General features: G+C 33.1%; 1 protein-coding gene across 1 annotated transcript in view; it reads left to right on the top strand.

Moving 5' to 3' along the window:
• The window catches only part of LOC308339564 (neurobeachin), a 190,479-nt gene that overhangs the window by 30,795 nt on the left and 142,011 nt on the right, over positions 1-17,673 (top strand). Inside the window, exons 8-9 of the mRNA XM_080798359.1 lie at positions 13,893-14,090; positions 14,944-15,077. Coding sequence (XP_080654485.1) covers positions 13,893-14,090; positions 14,944-15,077 — 332 coding nt within the window. The remainder of the gene's footprint in view (positions 1-13,892; positions 14,091-14,943; positions 15,078-17,673) is intronic.

Here is a 17,673-nt window from a genome sequence, read left to right as displayed (position 1 = left end):
TAAATAAATAAATAAATAAATAAAATCTTAAAATATATCAGGTATATTACTTTAAAGCCATACTATACTTAATATACTAGAATATCAATGAATGGTGAGAAAAGTGTTTTCCAGTGACCTGGTCCTATCTCACCCCACCAATGTAATGCCTTTAGACTTATTTTATTATCCAGTTCAGATAATTTTTACTTACTGGTCCTAAATTTAAATCTATAATTCCTGCAATGTTCTTATTCAATTATTGGATCATTTTGTGTATACTAACATGTTTTTACTCTACCAACTCAATCTAATAATGCTTCCTAGTGGTCAGGAGGGGAAATGTATAACCCAATGCCATTTCTTCATTTTCAAAGATCTTGAATTAACTGTTTTTAAAATTTCATTATAAACTCATAGATTTAAATGTATTTGAAGTATTTTAATCTATATCAGTTATTGTCCTTTTTGAAATTAAAATTGTCCCACCTTTAAGTGATGAATGTCTGTTCTAGTTGGTTCCTTAGTCCTTTGACCTGACCCTGTAGTCTTTGATAGATTCCTTGCTATTTCCCATGACATGATTTCAGACTCATCTTGAATGTTTTGTTGTTTTCAATCCTGGAATCAGCCATTATTCCATGAATCCTTAGTTTCTATTAGTTTGAAATTGAGGACTTTGCTGTGTTTTAATTTGACCTTCTCTAAGTTAAATCTATATCTCTTTTCTATATTGAGAATACTAGTTGTCAAATGTACAGAGGGTAATAGGATTAGGAAAGCCCATAGTTACACATAGAACAGTCTCTGAACAGCACTACCAGTATTACTCTACTGACATTATTACTGAAAATGGTTCTTTTTTTTTTTGCATATGTTCTCTTCATTCTCCTTGCCATTTCTTAATAGTTTAAATATGTTATAGGTTGAGTTGTATTTCCCTCAAATTTTTATTCTGAAGTCCTAGATCTTAGTAGCTTAGAATGTGATATTTGGAGAGGGTCTTTAAAGAGATAATTAAACAAGTGAGGCTATTAAAGTAGGTCTTAACTTAATATGAATGGTATCCTTATAAGAGTAAATTAAGATACAAACATGCACAGAGGGAAAATTATATGAAGATACAGGGAAGAGAAGAGGTTCCAGAAGGAACCAAGTCTGCTGACATCTTGATTTTAGACTTCTAGCCCCCAGAATTGTAAGAAAAACTACTTGACTTTGGTACTTTGTTGTGACAGCCCTTGCAGACTAATACATGGTATGATCTACACTGTGAGTATATGTTGTTATTACATAACTATTCTCAATTTTAAACATTCTTTAATTATAGTCCTATGAGTACTTACATATTTAAGTTTCATCATATTGCTTATATTGATGTATTTTGGCTATCTGAAGCTCATTCTGTAGTGTGTTTCTCTAGAAGGGCTTATGGGAATAGTATTTTTTTTTTTCTGATTTTATTTATTTGACAGAGAGAGATCACAAGTAGGCAGAGAGGCAGGCAGAGAGAGAGGGGGAAGCAGGCTCCCCGCTGAGCAGAGAGCCTGATGCTGGGCTCAATCCCAGGACCCTGAGATCATGACCTGAGCTGAAGGCAGAGGCTTAACCCACTGAGCCACCCAGGCACCCCAGGGAATAGTATTTCTTAAGAACTGCATTTCATTATTAGTTTGTTAGGGGTATTTACACTTGAAAGGCATTTGCCTGCTTATAAAATCCTTGACTAACCTTTCTTTGAATGTCTTAAATATGTTACTAATTTTCTTATGGATTAAAATGTTTTGTTGAAAGTCTGATGACAGTTTTAATATCCTTCTGTTATAGGACACTTGTTCTTTTTGCCTATGTGCTCAAAGGTTTTTTTTTTTTTCTTTATATCTAGCAATTTTGCTAGATGTGTCTTGGTCATTTGGAGTTGATTTCTCAGATGAGTGGTGTGTACTTTCAGTATGTAGTTTTGCATCTTTTTATATTTCAAAAATTTTTTCTTACATTGTTTGTTATTTGTGTTTCTTTACTTTGGTTTTCCTTTTCAGAGACCTGATTATACATGGTTGAATTACTTATCTTTAATATTTGTCATTCTGTGTGTGTGTGTGTGTAGTCAAATTATTTTGGGGGTTTCTTTTCGTTTGAAGGACTCTGTTATTTTTTGTAGGGTGAGTCAGCAACAAATTATCTCAGTTTTTATTTTTTTGTGAATGTATTTCATTTTGCTTTCAGATAGCTTTTCTGGATATAAATTCTTGGTTGAAAGGTTTTTCTTTGAACACTTTGAATGTTTTATTTCACTGTGTTCTGGCCTCCATTTTTTTAGGTGAGAAGACAACTTTTTTTTTTTTTTTAAAGATTTTATTTATTTATTTAACAGACAGAGATCACAAGTAGGCAGAGAGGCAGGCAGAGAGAGAGGAGGAAGCAGGCTCCCCGCTGAGCAGAGAGCCCAACTCAGGGCTCCATCCCAGGACCCTGGGATCTTGACCTGAGCCGAAGGCAGAGGCGTTAAACCCACTGAGCCACCCAGGTGCCCGGAGAAGTCAATTTTTGATCTTATAGGTGAAGCGTCATTTTTCTCATGCTGCTGTTAAGATTGTCTCCTTGTCTTTGGCTTCCAGCACTTTTACTATGATTTTTGTTTGTAGATTTCTTTGCTTTTATTTTTCTTTGAGTTCATGGGCTTCTTGAATGTGCAAATTAGTGTTTTCCAAAAATTGGGGAAGTTCTCAGTTCATCAAGTTTTTGAATATTTTTCTCTTTTCTCTTTCTTCTCTACTTCTGCTATTCCCACTCTGCATCTGTTGGTATACTTAGTTGTTTCCCACATTTCTCTGAGGCTCCATTCATTTTTCTTTACTCTTTTTTTCTTTTTGGTTTTTGGATTACATAATCTTTATTAATTTATTTTCATGTGTGCTAATTCTGTCCTCTGCTTGTTCAGATCTTTTGTTGAGCATCTATAGAAAAATTTTCAATTCAGTTACACTTTTCAGCTCTAGAATTCCCATTTGGATTCTTTTTATAGTATTACTCTCTTAATTGATATTCTCTATTTAATAACTTTTTTGAAGATTTATTTACTTATTTCAGTGAATGAGTGAGTGAGAGAGAGAGAGTAGGGGCAGGGGCAAAGGAAGAGAAACTCAAGCAGAGTCCATGCTGAACCCCATGTGGGGCTTGATCTCATGACCCTGAGATCAGACCTGAGCCAAAACCAGGAGTCAGACGCATAACTGACTGGGCCACCCAGGCTCCCTGATAGTCTCTATTTAATATGACATTGTCACCATACCTACATTTACTTCTCTAATTACAGTTTCCTTTTAGTTTTTAGAATGTATTTTTATTGGCTACTTTGGAGTCTTTTTCTGTTAAATCTGACATCTGTTTGCTCTCATTGGCAGTTTCTGTTGCCTGCTTTTTCCCATATGTATGAGTTATATTTTCCTGTCTCATTCCATGTCTCTCAATGTCTGGTTGGAAAATGTCCCTACTCTCTTTTTTCTTTTAAAAAATTATAATAACTTTATTGAAATGTAATTTACATATCATATAATTCACTCCTTTAAGTATACAAGTAAATTATTTTAAGTAACTTACGGAGTTGTACAGACATCACCACAATCCAATTTTAGAACATTTCTGTCACCCAACATGCCTATTGGCAGTCACTCCTCATTCTCATCCCCATCCTACTCATACCATTTTATATAACAATTGTACTTCTGAAAATCCTTCAAGGAATAATTTAGTGAGTAATGATATTTATGCATAAGCATTCTTATTATGCCTTAATATATAATTTTGAAATGCTGGAAGTAATCTAAATACCAAAAATGGAGTAAATACAAGAAAATTATCATATTTTAATAATAGATTATCTTTATAGTCATTTAAATTGCATCATAATTAAGAAAAACTAAAAATGTTATATTTAGTTAACTATGATGTAAGGTTGATTTACTTCTACAAACCAAAGTAGGGAATATGTTATTTGCATTGTAAACTGAAAAACTTAGGACCAGTCATTATTTATATAAGAATATGTTTTATTAGACTTACTACATTATATTTCCCAAAAAGATTTTATGATTTCCCAGAGAATATATTAAACATCCTTTATTCCATTGTAAGTAATAGGAACAAAATGAAAGTAAAGGTTTTGTTCCAGACAGTAGAATGTATATACATTTCAGAATTGTTAAAATGCCAATGTGGAAAAGCTAATTACAGTATTTAACAATACATTTGTCAGTATTTCAGTCATTATTTTTAGAAAGCAGGTATTCTGAGTTCTTAAGCAAGATAGACATATAAAAAAAGATAGGAAGAATTAACGACCTGTTTCAGACATTGTTTTAAAAATAAGAGTAACCGTGAGCCAAACAGAGTGATTATCTTCAATGTTTTCTAGTACTTTCACTTAAGTTCATTGCAGATTTTAAGAACGAATTATATTATTAATTACTGGTATAAGACTTTCAGCTGACGAAAGATTTTACTGCTTAAGTTCAGTGTGTGGTGAATAACACTGGTGATTTCATAGTCATACTTAATGGTTGCTGTTCTTCTCAAAGCAACCAACTCTTTTATACATGTTGTTAAGTAAAGGAAAGGGCACAAAAAAGCAGAAAGAAGCAAAAAAGAGCCAAAGAAAGATATTTAAAGAAATAAAAACTGAGAAGTGGTAGGTTTTAAGCAATGGTAGAAAACAAAAGTTTTGTGATTGAATTGAATCCAGAAAGAAGACCAAAATCAAGGAAGAAATACGGGTAATATACTTTTAGTCTTAAAAGTATGAGTGCAATTAAATATAAAGTGGATGTATTTTGTCAAAAAGAGATTAGAAAATAAAAATGCCAAAGTGTTAAAAAAAAGAGGAATGTAGAATTTTATTTTAAATTCTGAATTTTCCCTGAATAAGGAAAAGTCATTTAAAGTAGCTTTAAAATGACTAGAGGAAAAACTGAAAGGATTCTATTTGGATAAATTTCCTTATAAAACTTTAAAATTCAGAGAACATTTGTTAAGGCATTTCTATGCATGGAGCACTGTTATAGGCATTATGGAACATGCAAAGCTGTAAATTACCTTTAAGGAACTTTTAACCATATAAGGAAGAAAAACATACAAAAAGTTAAAAAGTAAAGTTGGTTGAATTTATAATCGTGATATAATCTGAGAACAGTAAGTCCAATGGGATCATGGAAAAGGATTCTGATTGTAGGAACTGAGAAATGTTTCATAGAGAAAGATAGCTTTAAAGCCAGTTCAGTCAGGCCCGTGAAGCTTCTAATCTTTGATTTTTTTTTTTCCTGTGAGGATGACAATTAGAATTTGCAAAACAATCTCTTAAAACCAATCTAATTACAAAATTTCTTAATTAAATTTTTGAGTAGAGTTGACACAATGTTATGTACATTTTAGGTGTATAGCATAGTGATTTGATAAGTTTATACATAATGCTATGTTCAATACAACTGTAGCTTTTTGTCACTATATATCACTATTATAATATCATTGACTATATTCTTTTTTTAAAAAAAAGATTTTATTTATTTATTTGTCAGAGATAGATCACAAGTAGGCAGAGAGGCAGGCGAAGAGAGAGGGAAAAGCAGGCTTCCTGCTGAGTAGAGAGCCCGACGCGGGGCTCGATCCCAGGACCCTGGGACCATGACCTGAGCCAAAGGCAGAGGCTTTAAACCACTGAGCCACCCAGGCGCCCCTCATTGACTATATTCTTAATGCTGTGACTTTTGTTCCTGTGACTTATTCATTCCATAACTGGAAGCTTGTATCTGCAGTCCCCTTTACCCATTTTGCCCGTTCCTCTATCCTGCTCCCCTCTTAACCATTATTTTCCATATTTTGGCTGTTTTAAATAATGCTCAGTAAACATAGGGGGTGCATATATCATTCCAAATCAGTGTTTTCATTTTCTTTAGGTAGATGTCCTGTAGTGGGATTACTAGATTATGGGGCATTTCTATTTTTAATTTTTTGAGGACCCTCCATATTTGTTTTCTACAGTGGCTGAAAATAAACTCAAAAACTCAAATTGGAGTAAGGACCTAAATGTGAGACCTGAAAACCATAAAAATCCTTGAAAAGTACACAAGCAGTATTTTCTCTGACATTGGCCTTTACAACATTTTTCTAGATATGTCTCCTAAGGCAAAGGAAACAAAAGCAAAAAAAACTATTAGGACTGCATCAAAATAGAAAGTTTTTGCACAATGAAGGAAGGAAACCACTCACAAAATGAAAAGGTAACCTACTGAACAAGAGGAGATACTCACTAATGATATCACTGATAAGAGGTTAATATCCAAAATATATAAGGAACTCATGCAACTGAACTCTAAAAAGAAAAAAAAGTCCAATTAAAAAATGGGCAGAGGACCTGAATAGACTTTTTTTCTTTTTTTTTAAATCAGATTTTTTTTAAGGTTTTATTTATTTATTTGACAGTCAGAAATCACAAGTAGGCAGAGAAGCAGGCAGAAAGAGAGAGAGGAGGAAGCAGGCTCCCTGCTGAGCAGAGAGCCCGACATGGGGCTCAATCCCAAGACCCTGGGATCATGACCCGAGCCAAAGGCAGAGGCCTCAACCTGCTGAGCCACCCAGACGCCCCTAGACATTTTTTTCAAAGAAGACATCCAGATGGCCAACAGACACATGAGAAGATTTTCAACATCACTAATCATTAGGGAAATGCAAATCAAAACCACAATTAGATATCACTTTACACCTATGGCTAAAATAAAAAGACAAGAAGTAAAACTTAATTTCAGAAAATAGCCTGATTTCTGATTTTGTCTATGTTGGAATACTGGTACTGAATGTGTTGGACTACCGTAAACAATTATAAAAATGGGCAAAATATACAAAACATCTGTTTTTGACACTTGTCAATACCAGCACAGGCCTGAGATCATTGAGAGTAGGAATGTATTTAATGAGCTTGGTATTCACCCTTGAGATCTGACTGGGACCAATAAAAATACTTCCACATATTTTAGCTGTGGAGGTAGCTGAGCTGAGAATGTTGAGATCAGAAATTCAGGGCAGCTTGAAACAGCTAGAATATGTGGAACGGGGCGAAAAAGGAGCAAGCTGTTGGGGTAGGGGCAAAAGTCTTTCTGAGGATTTCGTGTGCATTCTTTGCCAGGTGTAGAGCTGTACATTAACAGCGGGTGGGAGTTCCATGAACCTTAGCAGAAAGCAGGTGTTCACTAGTAGCAGAAGAGAGGTAGAAGAGGTCACCCAATTGTTTGAGACTGTGGAGTATCACCCCAGTGAGGGAAGGTTTATTTCTACATCCTTTGGTGCACAGTAATTATTATATGAATGAATGACAGTAGTGACATAGAAGTTTTGGAGTTTTACTCTGCTGGATTATAATTACTTAAACATGTGTCCAACCAGATCATTTCTACAAAGTGTATCTTTTATGATTATGTAATATTGATTGCTTTTGCAATTAATTTTTAAAATTTCTAGCCTTTCAAAATATCCGTTCTTCTGTGCAACTGCATGCATGTGAAAAACTTTTATTCATATTAGAAGAATGAGTTACATGAAATTGCTTAATATTGGCAAATGATTACTTAATTTGATATAAGTAGTTTCTCAGTATCATTGTTAAATATTTCTCTTGGATATTGGTTGGTATCGGTGGAGTGTTTCTTTTTAATATTTGAAATATTGTACTTATAGTGCTCATACTTGGTATTTCTGCCATTATCATAATTTTTAAAGATTTGATTTGGTGGGGGCACCTGGGTGGCTGAGTCAGTTAAGTGTCTGACCACGTCATGATCTCAGGGTCCTGGGATTAAGCCTCATGTCTCAGGCTCTGCACTCAGTGCGGAGACGGCTCTCTCTCCCTCTGCTCCTCCCCCTGGTTGTATGCTCTTGGTCTCTCTCTTTCTCTCTCTCTCTCTCAAATAAATCTTTAAAAAGAAGATTTTATTGGGTGAACAGTTATCCATTGTGTTGAAGTACCGATTTCATGCACTGAAGTTTTCTGTGCTGATCTAGTTGCCATTTGTTGACATATATTTGTGACTATAATCTTTTCTTTACATTCTTGTTAAGAGGTGGTAGTAATTAATGATTATAGGGCATGCAATTAAACAAAATTCATTAGTATATCAAATATTTATTATATTCAAGGAACTGTTCTAAGCTTTTAGGATTAAAAATGATCATGGTTATACTTTTTATGAGAATATCCCTAAATGTTTGTGATTGAGAGTCGTTATGTGTACCCGAAAGGAGATATAATGCAAATGCTATTAAAGTTCTGTGGAAGGATGATTAATTTCAGCTACAAAGGCTTTAGGAACTCTGGGGAAAAGTTTTTTAGGGGATGCCTGAGTAGTTCAGTCCGTTAAGCATCTGCCTTTGGCTCAGGTCATGATCCCAGGCTCCTGGGATCAAGCCCCACATTGGGCTTCCTGCTCAGGGAGCCTGCTTCCTCTGCCTGCAGCTTCCTCTGTTTGTGTGTGCTCTCCTTCTCTCTCTCTCACACACAAATAAGTGAATAAAATCTTAAAAAAAAAGTTTTTTATGGTTCTTGAAAAATACATGAATTTCAGAGGATGAGCAGGATGTGATGATAGAATGAGAGAGCAGGCATGATTATAGGGATAGAAGCAAGGAAGTGTAGGATGTGTTTATGGATTATCCCATTAAGCCATTAATCCACAATCAGGCATGGCTTCCTGGCAGAATGCAGGGTATGTACGCTGAGTGGTTTATGGTGGAATGTGAGGATGATTATGATAGGTTGAAACCAAGTTATTGGGCATTTTGAGTATCAATATCCTCAATGACTTGGTTTCTAGTCGTTTGGAATTATAAAAAAATTGTAGCAGAAGAATGGATTAATCCTACTTATGTATTTTCCTAGAGAAGTTGGAAATTTAGATACTAGAGTCTGTTATTTTTAATGAGTTCAGATGGATTATTCATTTTGAAGGGAAAATTCTACCATGCACAGGTAGCAACATTCTCTTAGTTATAGGTCAGGAAATATAATTCATAGAATGTTGCAATGTCTTTCCCTATTAAAATCAGCAACACTTATCACAGAGATCCTGGAAGAGCAATAGGTATTGCCATATATGTGTTATTCTTACATAATTTCAATGGAAAATGGCTATATTCTTGACATTGATGAAGTTTTCAGATATTAGTATTAGAAAATAACAAGTCTCTGCTCTTGTAGTAATTAGATAAACTTAATTTGGTTGAGTTTCGCAGTATTCTGGAATATGTTCTGATATTCTTGTTAAGTAATTCCAGTTTAGGTGATTAGGGTTCTACCCAATGAGGCTTTGCCTCATTAGCAACTATGTTACAGATACCTGAGTGTTCACTATCATAAGTGTAATATGTCATTACATAAAGTTTATAGTAAATGTTTTATGAGTGACATTTATGAAAAAATATTGAATATAGAAAAATTTGTATAATACTAAGTAGAAAAGGACGCAATAATAGCAGCTACCATTTGAGTTGCTTTTTTAAAGGTCCTTGTATTGTTCAAAGTACTCTGTTTACTATTTTGCCTGTTAAGTGTGTAACAGATGAGAGATAACTAGTGGATGGATGCACATCCGCTCAGTGATAGAGTTAGGATTCAGACTTAAGTCTAACTGATTTTGAATCTAATGGTTTTGCACTGTATAAAACTGACAATACAGTAATTTTTACTTTTTTAAATTTCAAAGCTTTTATTCAAGTTTTACTGAGATATAATTGACACTTAACATTGTATCAGTTTAAAGCATACTACCTAATGCTTAACATTGTATTAGTTTAAAGCATACAACGTAATGATTTGATGTATGTATATATTGTGAAATGATGACCACAACTGACACATACAGCAACTCACATAATTATAATTTTGAGTGTGCACTGAGAACTTTTAAATCTACTCTTTTAGCATTTACATATATACAATAAAGTATTATTAACTCTAATCAACATTTTGTATATTATATCTTCAGAACTTACTCATCTTCAAAGTAGAGGTTTATACTCTTGTCTACCCTCACCAATTTATCTACCCCCAACCTCCACCTCTGATCATTCTTTGTATCTATGAATTCTTTGTTTGAGATTCCACATATATGTAAGGTCATATAGTATTGGTTTTCTCTGTCTGACTTATTTCACCTAACTTAATACCCTTAAGGTCTATATGTTGTTGCAAATGGCATGATTTAATTCTTTTTTATGGCTGAATAACATCCCATTTTGTGTGTGTGTGTGTGTGTGTGTGTGTGTGTGTGTGTGTAGACACACACACCATATTTTCTTTTTATTCTTATTTATTCTTTTTATTTCTTATTATTATAAATAATGCTGAAATGAACATGGGGATACATATATCTTTTTGAATTAATGTTTTTGGGGTTTTTTGGCTAAGTATCAAGAAGTGGAATTGCTAGGTTATATGGTAGGTAGTTCTATCTTTAAGTTTTTTTATAAACTTTTTAAAGTTTTTAAAAATTTATTTGAGAGAGAGTGAGAGTGAACAATCATACACATGTGCATGCCTGTATGTGTTTGTGTGAGGGGGAGAGGGGAGAAGTGGAGGGAGAGGGAGAGAATCCCAAGCAGACTCCACTTGAGTGCGGAACACAAGGTGGGGCTCAATCCCAGACCCCAAAACCATAACCTGAGGCAAAACCAAGAATCAGACTCTGAACAGACTGAGCCACCCAGGTGCCCCTCTTTTTTTAAGTTTTAGAGAATATGTCATACTGTTTTCCATAGCTGTTGCACTTACATACCCACCAATAGTGCAAAAGGATTCTCTTTCTTCCATATGCTTGGCAACACTTGTTATATATTTTGTCTTTTTGGTAGTAGCCAATAATAGCTATTCCAACAGGTATGAGGTTAGGGTTAGGGTTGTGGTGTTGATTTGCATTTCCCTAATTAGTGATCCTGAGCATTTTTTCATGTGCCAGTTGGCCATTTATATGTCTTTTTTTGGAAAAATGTCTATCAGGTCCTTTGCCCATTTTTAAATCAGATTTTTTTTTGATGTGAGTTATATGAGTTTTTAATATATTTTGGATAGTAACCCCTTATCAGGTATATGATTTGCAGATATTTTCTCCTATTTGATAGCTTGCCTTTTCATTTTGTTGGTGGTTTCCTTCACTGTGCAGAAGCTTTTTAGTTTGATGTAGTCCACTGGTCCACTGGTTTATTTTTGCTTTTGTTACCTTTGTTTTTGTCAAATCCAAAATATTCCTTAATATAAGGTAACTCTGCTGGCTAGAGCCTGTGTTCCTCTTCCTGCAGTTGCTATTCCCATCATTTACACATTGCTTTTCTTAGTATGATGTCATCAGCATAAGGAAGCACCACTTTTCTCCATGATTAAACTCCAATCTGCCCTTGGGTCATCCAACTCCTTGACTCTCCTTTTCCTTATTTGGTCTTCTTCTCTAGTGTTTTATTTTTATTTATTTATTTTTAAAAAGATTTATTTATTTATTTATCTGACAGGCAGAGATCACAAGGAGGCTGAGAGGCAGGCAGAGAGAGGGGAGGGGGGAAGCAGGCTCCCTGCGGAGCAGAGAGCCAGATGTGGGGGCTCAATCCCAGGACCCCAGGATCATGACCCGAGCTGAAGGCAGAGTCTTTTTAACCCACTGAGCCACCCAGGCGCCCCCTTTTCTCTAGTGTTTTAATGTCATATCAACTCTTCTCCCAAATTCCCTCAATTAAATACTTTTATTTCTACAAACTAACTGCTATATTTTACTCCTTCAAGATAATTAAATCTTTCTTTTGATCAGTGCTTTGCAACATAAGTAAATAATCAAATTTTATTTGTGAAATTTTACTTGAAAATGATTGGATTAGAAACATAAATATTAAACATTTTGAGTATGTATAATTCTACCTAAAGGCCTATTAAAATGTTTATTTTTTAATACCAAGGCAACCAGTGAAGAAGGCAAATTAAATTGGTTTTATGTTGCCAATATTACTGTCTAATATAGTTTACTCATAATTTCATTCAGATATTACTTTTTAAAAAATTCTTTTTTTTATTGTAGTTGTTGCCTATTTCTTTAGAACAAGAGGGACTGAAATACAATCTTTATTTTAAACCAGAACATGTGTTAAGCCCAACTGTTACCTCTAGATTAGGAAGTAAGAATCTGTGAGTTACATAAACAGATTAAATTTTGAAACTCTGAGGTGGCAGATAAAGTTCTAAATTCCATTTAATTGGGAAGAAAAGGCAAGGTTCAATCCAAAGTACTGTAATTTTGTTAGCTTATTTCTTATATCAAAATATGTAAATGTGCTTACATTTAAAGGATAAAAAGTACCAGCCATAGCCAAATATATATAAATTTTCATTTATTATGTTGCTCTTGTATTGGTAGATGCTTAGTAAGTGGTTTGTGTCCAAGTTCAAGGAAGGGAGGCTCTCTGATACTAGTTTAAAAGTAGGAAATGGGCTAAATTTGGCCTGACATGTTTGGTCTGCACAGTGTTTTTGAATATTTGCATTAAATTACAAATTAGATGATTTTATAAAGATGTCCAGAGTTCATGTTTCTTTTGAAAAATACTGAAGAACTGGCAACATGGTACAAAAATGGATTTGAGCTGAGCATTGAGGAGCAATTTTAGACAGAATATATATTGTCTAGACTGAAGAAATCTCCATGTAGTCTGCTTCATTTATACGTGTATTTGTTTGCCTCCTGTAAGAGTCCGAGTTTGGAACATTCAGTTTACTCTTACTGTAACATTAGAGTAATGAAATGGGGTCACACTGGTTATATGATTTCTTTGACACTTATTAAATAAAGGTCCAGAGATAATCAGTGGTAGAGTCTGGATTATAATCCAGATCACTTCAGCATTAATCCATTAATAGTGAGTATGAAAGAGAAGAGTTGACATTGTGTCTTGGCACTGTCCCTTCCAGATCTTAATCTAACATTCAGTTTTCATAGTTGTAAGTTGAAAATAATCATAGTAACATCATGTGATTTTTGCAAAGGTTAAATATTTGTGTTTGTCAGGTTTATAGCTGCAGAGAAATTCTGACCATTTCTAACAATACTTTTTTTTTTTTTTTAAAGATTTTCTTTATTTGATTGAGAGAGAGCACAAGAGTAGGGTGAGGGGCAGAGTGAGAAACAGACTCCCCGTTGAGCGGGGAGCCCAGTGTGGGACTCGATCCCACGACTTGGGGATCAGGACCTGAGCCGAAGGCAGAAGCTTAACTGACTGAGCCACCCAGGCGCCCTAACAATACCTTTCTGATTACAATTAGTACATCCTTGTTATTTCTCTATAAAGCAGTGACATGTTTTAATGAAGTTTTCTTCTGGGTTTAACATGACTATCTGATACTTTTGTGGATAGTGTTGTTACTCAATATGTTGATATAATTTTTATAGTAGAGATATAAATATTTTTGCATATAAACATTTTTCATAGTCTTAAATGATAATTGTTTTTCTATATAAGTGATTTATATACCAGGTGCTGTTTATTCATGTAAATACTTTTGAATGTGTTAAGCAGGAAAATTAAATTTATGTTATGAAGTATTAAATCAAAATCCTTTTACTACAGATTTAATTGCATCTGGCTTTATATTTTTTCTAATAAAATTATTTTATAAATAAAAACCAAAATATGAGACGAGTGTGTTTATTAACATGATGAGTAAAATTTAACTCCTTGAACTGAAGTAAGAATAACAAAATAATATCACTGACTAATGCCTGACACTTGGAAGGGTCAAACAAATTGTCTATTATCTTAAATGTTTCTCTGCTTTAAAACTTTAGAGTTTAATTGTGTTACATTTAAAAAGAGTATTTAATTTAGTTTTATTTTTTCAGAGCACCTTCAAATTTAAATCTGAGAGTGACATTCATTTGGCAGAACATCATAAACAGGTTCTGTATGATGGGAAACTTGCCAGTAGTATTGCATTTACATATAATGCCAAGGCCACTGATGCTCAGCTATGCCTGGAATCATCACCAAAGGAAAATGCATCAATTTTTGTTCATTCCCCACATGCTCTAATGCTCCAGGTAGGTGAATAGTGGCTTAGTTTAATATTCTCATTAAGCATTAACAGTATGTATTTTACATATTAAACCTTGCTAATCTGTAGATCTATAGTTGCTTTTATTTTTCTTTTTTTGTTTTCTAGTTCTTTGAATGACATTTTTGCCTTCTCCCTTATTTTCTTATTTTATTTTATTTTTTTTGGCAATATACTTTACCCTGGACTAGTCAGTTCCTCTTAGTAGGGAATTTGTCATCTCGGTTATCTTGTCTGTTCTATATCCTTTGAAATAAAATTGATTGATTAGCTGAACAGATAGTTGTTAGACACAAATATATACTTTGCTTTAAAAATGTACTAGTGGGAACCTGGGTGGTTCAGTGGGTTGAGGCCTCTGCTTTCGGCTCGGGTCATGATCCCAGGGTCCTGGGATCGAGTCCCGTGTCGGGCTCTCTGCTCAGCGGGGAGCCTGCTTCCTCCTGCCTCTCTGCCTGCTTGTGATCTCTGTCAAATAAATAAATAAAATATTTAAAAAAAAATAAAAAAATAAAAAATAAAAAATAAAAATGAGTATAACACCCCAAATAAAAATTACTTGAAAATCTTTAAATCTACTAATAATATTTCTTATTCTAAATTGTTTTTTGATTTATAGCTTCACATTTTCCATATAAAAATCTCAACTTCAAATTCAAATTTAAAAGTGGTTGACAAAGATATTTCAAGTTTTTATTTTATACGTGTATCAAAAATTTTATAATTGAGGGATTTAAAATGTCTATGTTTTTAAATTTTTTTCACGGAGTTACTTAGAACAAGGAAAATGATAACTTTATGCTTCAAGAGTTAATACACATTTTTGTTTTTGAACATAGGATGTGAAAGCTATAGTAACACATTCAATTCATAGTGCAATTCATTCAATTGGAGGGATTCAAGTACTTTTTCCACTTTTTGCCCAACTGGACAATCGGCAGCTCAATGACAGTCAAGTGGAAACAACTGTCTGGTAAGTTTTCTTTAAATGTGTAATTTCTTATAATTTTTACACACTTAGATTATGCCTGGCATAGTCGATGCTGTGTAAATGTATAATAATATTTGGTTTTTATTCCTGAAGTGCTAATAAAAGTTTCTTTAGGACTAAGGCAGATATATATTTACACAATATTAAAACCTGACACTTAAAATCATAAAGGAATGACTTCCTTGATAATAAATCAAAACTTCTTACCGGATGTAGCATGATTTTAATACAAATTGAGGAGAAATACTAGTCCCAACTTTAACCTTTAGAAATGCCTTATGATTTGGATCATCCATGAAATCCTGTTAACTTGTACAAAATTACTAGGGTAAAGTTCATTCTGAAAAAATGTATTTGATAACAGTCACATAATTTATATATTACATATTAGTATTATTTTATACTTATGTTATCATAATATTGGGATAATATTAATTGATATTAACTTTCCTTTATATATAATTCATATATGAGAATCTAAATCTACCCAGTGGCATATCTGTGTTTATATAAAAATTCAGTTATTTTCTAATTAGGCTTATTTCATATGCAATTCTGTAGCTTCTTTGCTTTTTATAAAAACATACCTAATGCATCAAATGCTGATTTAATTTTATAACAGAATCATTTCTATAAGAAGTTAAATGTGAATTTTTAACAACTATTTTTACTCTGTACATTGCTATGTTTGGAGAATTTCAAGAAAAAAATATATAGGTAAACATTCATTTTTACTCCAGAAACAATATAGAAATGCTTCCCTAATATGCACACATATACGTGAAGTTCTTCATGGGTTATCCAATTTTGAATTGTTGGAAAACCTAGGGAATAAAGCAAAGATGGGAAAATAAATTTAAAGTCCATTGGAATGTAACATGATTTTTTCTTATTTATTATCTAAATAAGCTATTAACAAAATTCTATTTTAATTTCTAATAATATTGTCCCTGTATTGAGACCACCTTTATATACAGTATAAACATGAATATAAATGAGACCTGTACATTTACAATATCCAGCTCCTATCCATGGATCATGCTTTCTTTAATATCAGTGTAAAGGTTGGAGTCTTGAAGTAAAAAGCTTTGAGGTAAAAAAGGAACCCTGAGATCATGCCCTGCTGTGATACTATTTTGCTATAAGATCTTAAATAATTTCACCGGGGTGGGGGTGGATATCAGCCTGGTGGAAAAATAAAACTTTAAATTTCAGTCCTGGGTCTAAATTCAAAATGTTTTGCTCTTTATCATCTAAGTGAATCATCAATATACATTGTAATCAGTAATTAAAAACTTAGAAAGTTCTATGAAAAGAATTTGGGGATGAAGTAGTCTGTAGCAAACGCCCATGTATAATTTAAATATTCCTTATGAATTAATATTGTCTATAATCATTTTAACCTACCTGACATGGAATTTGTTGTTTGTGAAGTAAAATTAGAAAGATTATATAGTTTGAAAATGTTACAACTAAAACTATCACAATAATTTATATCTACATGAATAACTATTATAAAATCTTAGGGCTAAAATCATATTTTAACAGATTATCTGGTCCATTCATCCAGGGCACATGGTTATTTTTCATTGCCTGTCTTCAAAACTCATTTAAATGTTTATATTTTGGTATTTAAACTGTATTTATTTCATCATGGAGGTAGAAGACAATGTAAGGGGTCAGCATTCTGATTTTCATTTTCATTTGTTTTTAGTTTTTTATATCATTCATCTTAATTTTTCTCTGTAATAAATAACTTCAACTTTTGCAGTGATATACATGTTCTTAGTTTAAATCCAACAGAAAACATATAATAAGAAAAGTATCACTATGCTCTTTAGTAATAATACATACCCAATTCCAAGCTACCCTGCATTCAGTTATGTGCTATTTTGAATTCTTATCTAATACTTTTGCATTGATTATGTCAAAGCCCTTGATGTCTGAGGTTAGCTCTTTTGTGGAAAATTGTATCTATCAGTAATAAGGTCTTTTGTTATTTCAAGTTTTGAAGGGGGCCATTACAGATAAGTGTGTACATGAGTGGTACAGTCTTTGGGTTTTTAAAATGTTAAAACCAAGTTATTAAATGGGACTTCTGTCTACTTGAAGAACCCAGGTTCTTAGTTGCAAGGCCAGGGTCGATAGAGTTTCTTGTTTTCTGGCTATATCATAAATTCATATAGATTAATGAAATCTTGAAATAGGACGTATCATCTTATATTTAGTTATTATTAAATTGTTCTAGATGAATAAGAACCTATTTGAAGTTTTTAAATTTCCAGAGAAAATTAGATATATTCTTTTTTTTTTGAAAATCTGTTTGCATTAAAAACTTATGCCAACATGTGCTCGCTTCGGCAGCACATATACTAAAAACTTATGCCAACAATAATAGTATTATTTAATATTTCATTACTTTTTGGAGAAATTGGACTAAGCTATAAAATCAGTTACTTCTCTGTCTTCTGTTTTTTAAGGTGAAGCATTTAGTTACCATGTTTTTTCCTCCACTCAGTAGTCCTTTTTTATGAAACTTTATTGTTTCTCTGGTGGCACTATTCTACTTTCCTTAGAA

Source organism: Martes martes (assembly GCF_963455335.1).
Source record: "Martes martes genome assembly, chromosome: 3".
Lineage (NCBI taxonomy): Eukaryota > Metazoa > Chordata > Mammalia > Carnivora > Mustelidae > Martes > Martes martes.
This window is presented reverse-complemented; position numbering and strand designations above follow the sequence as displayed.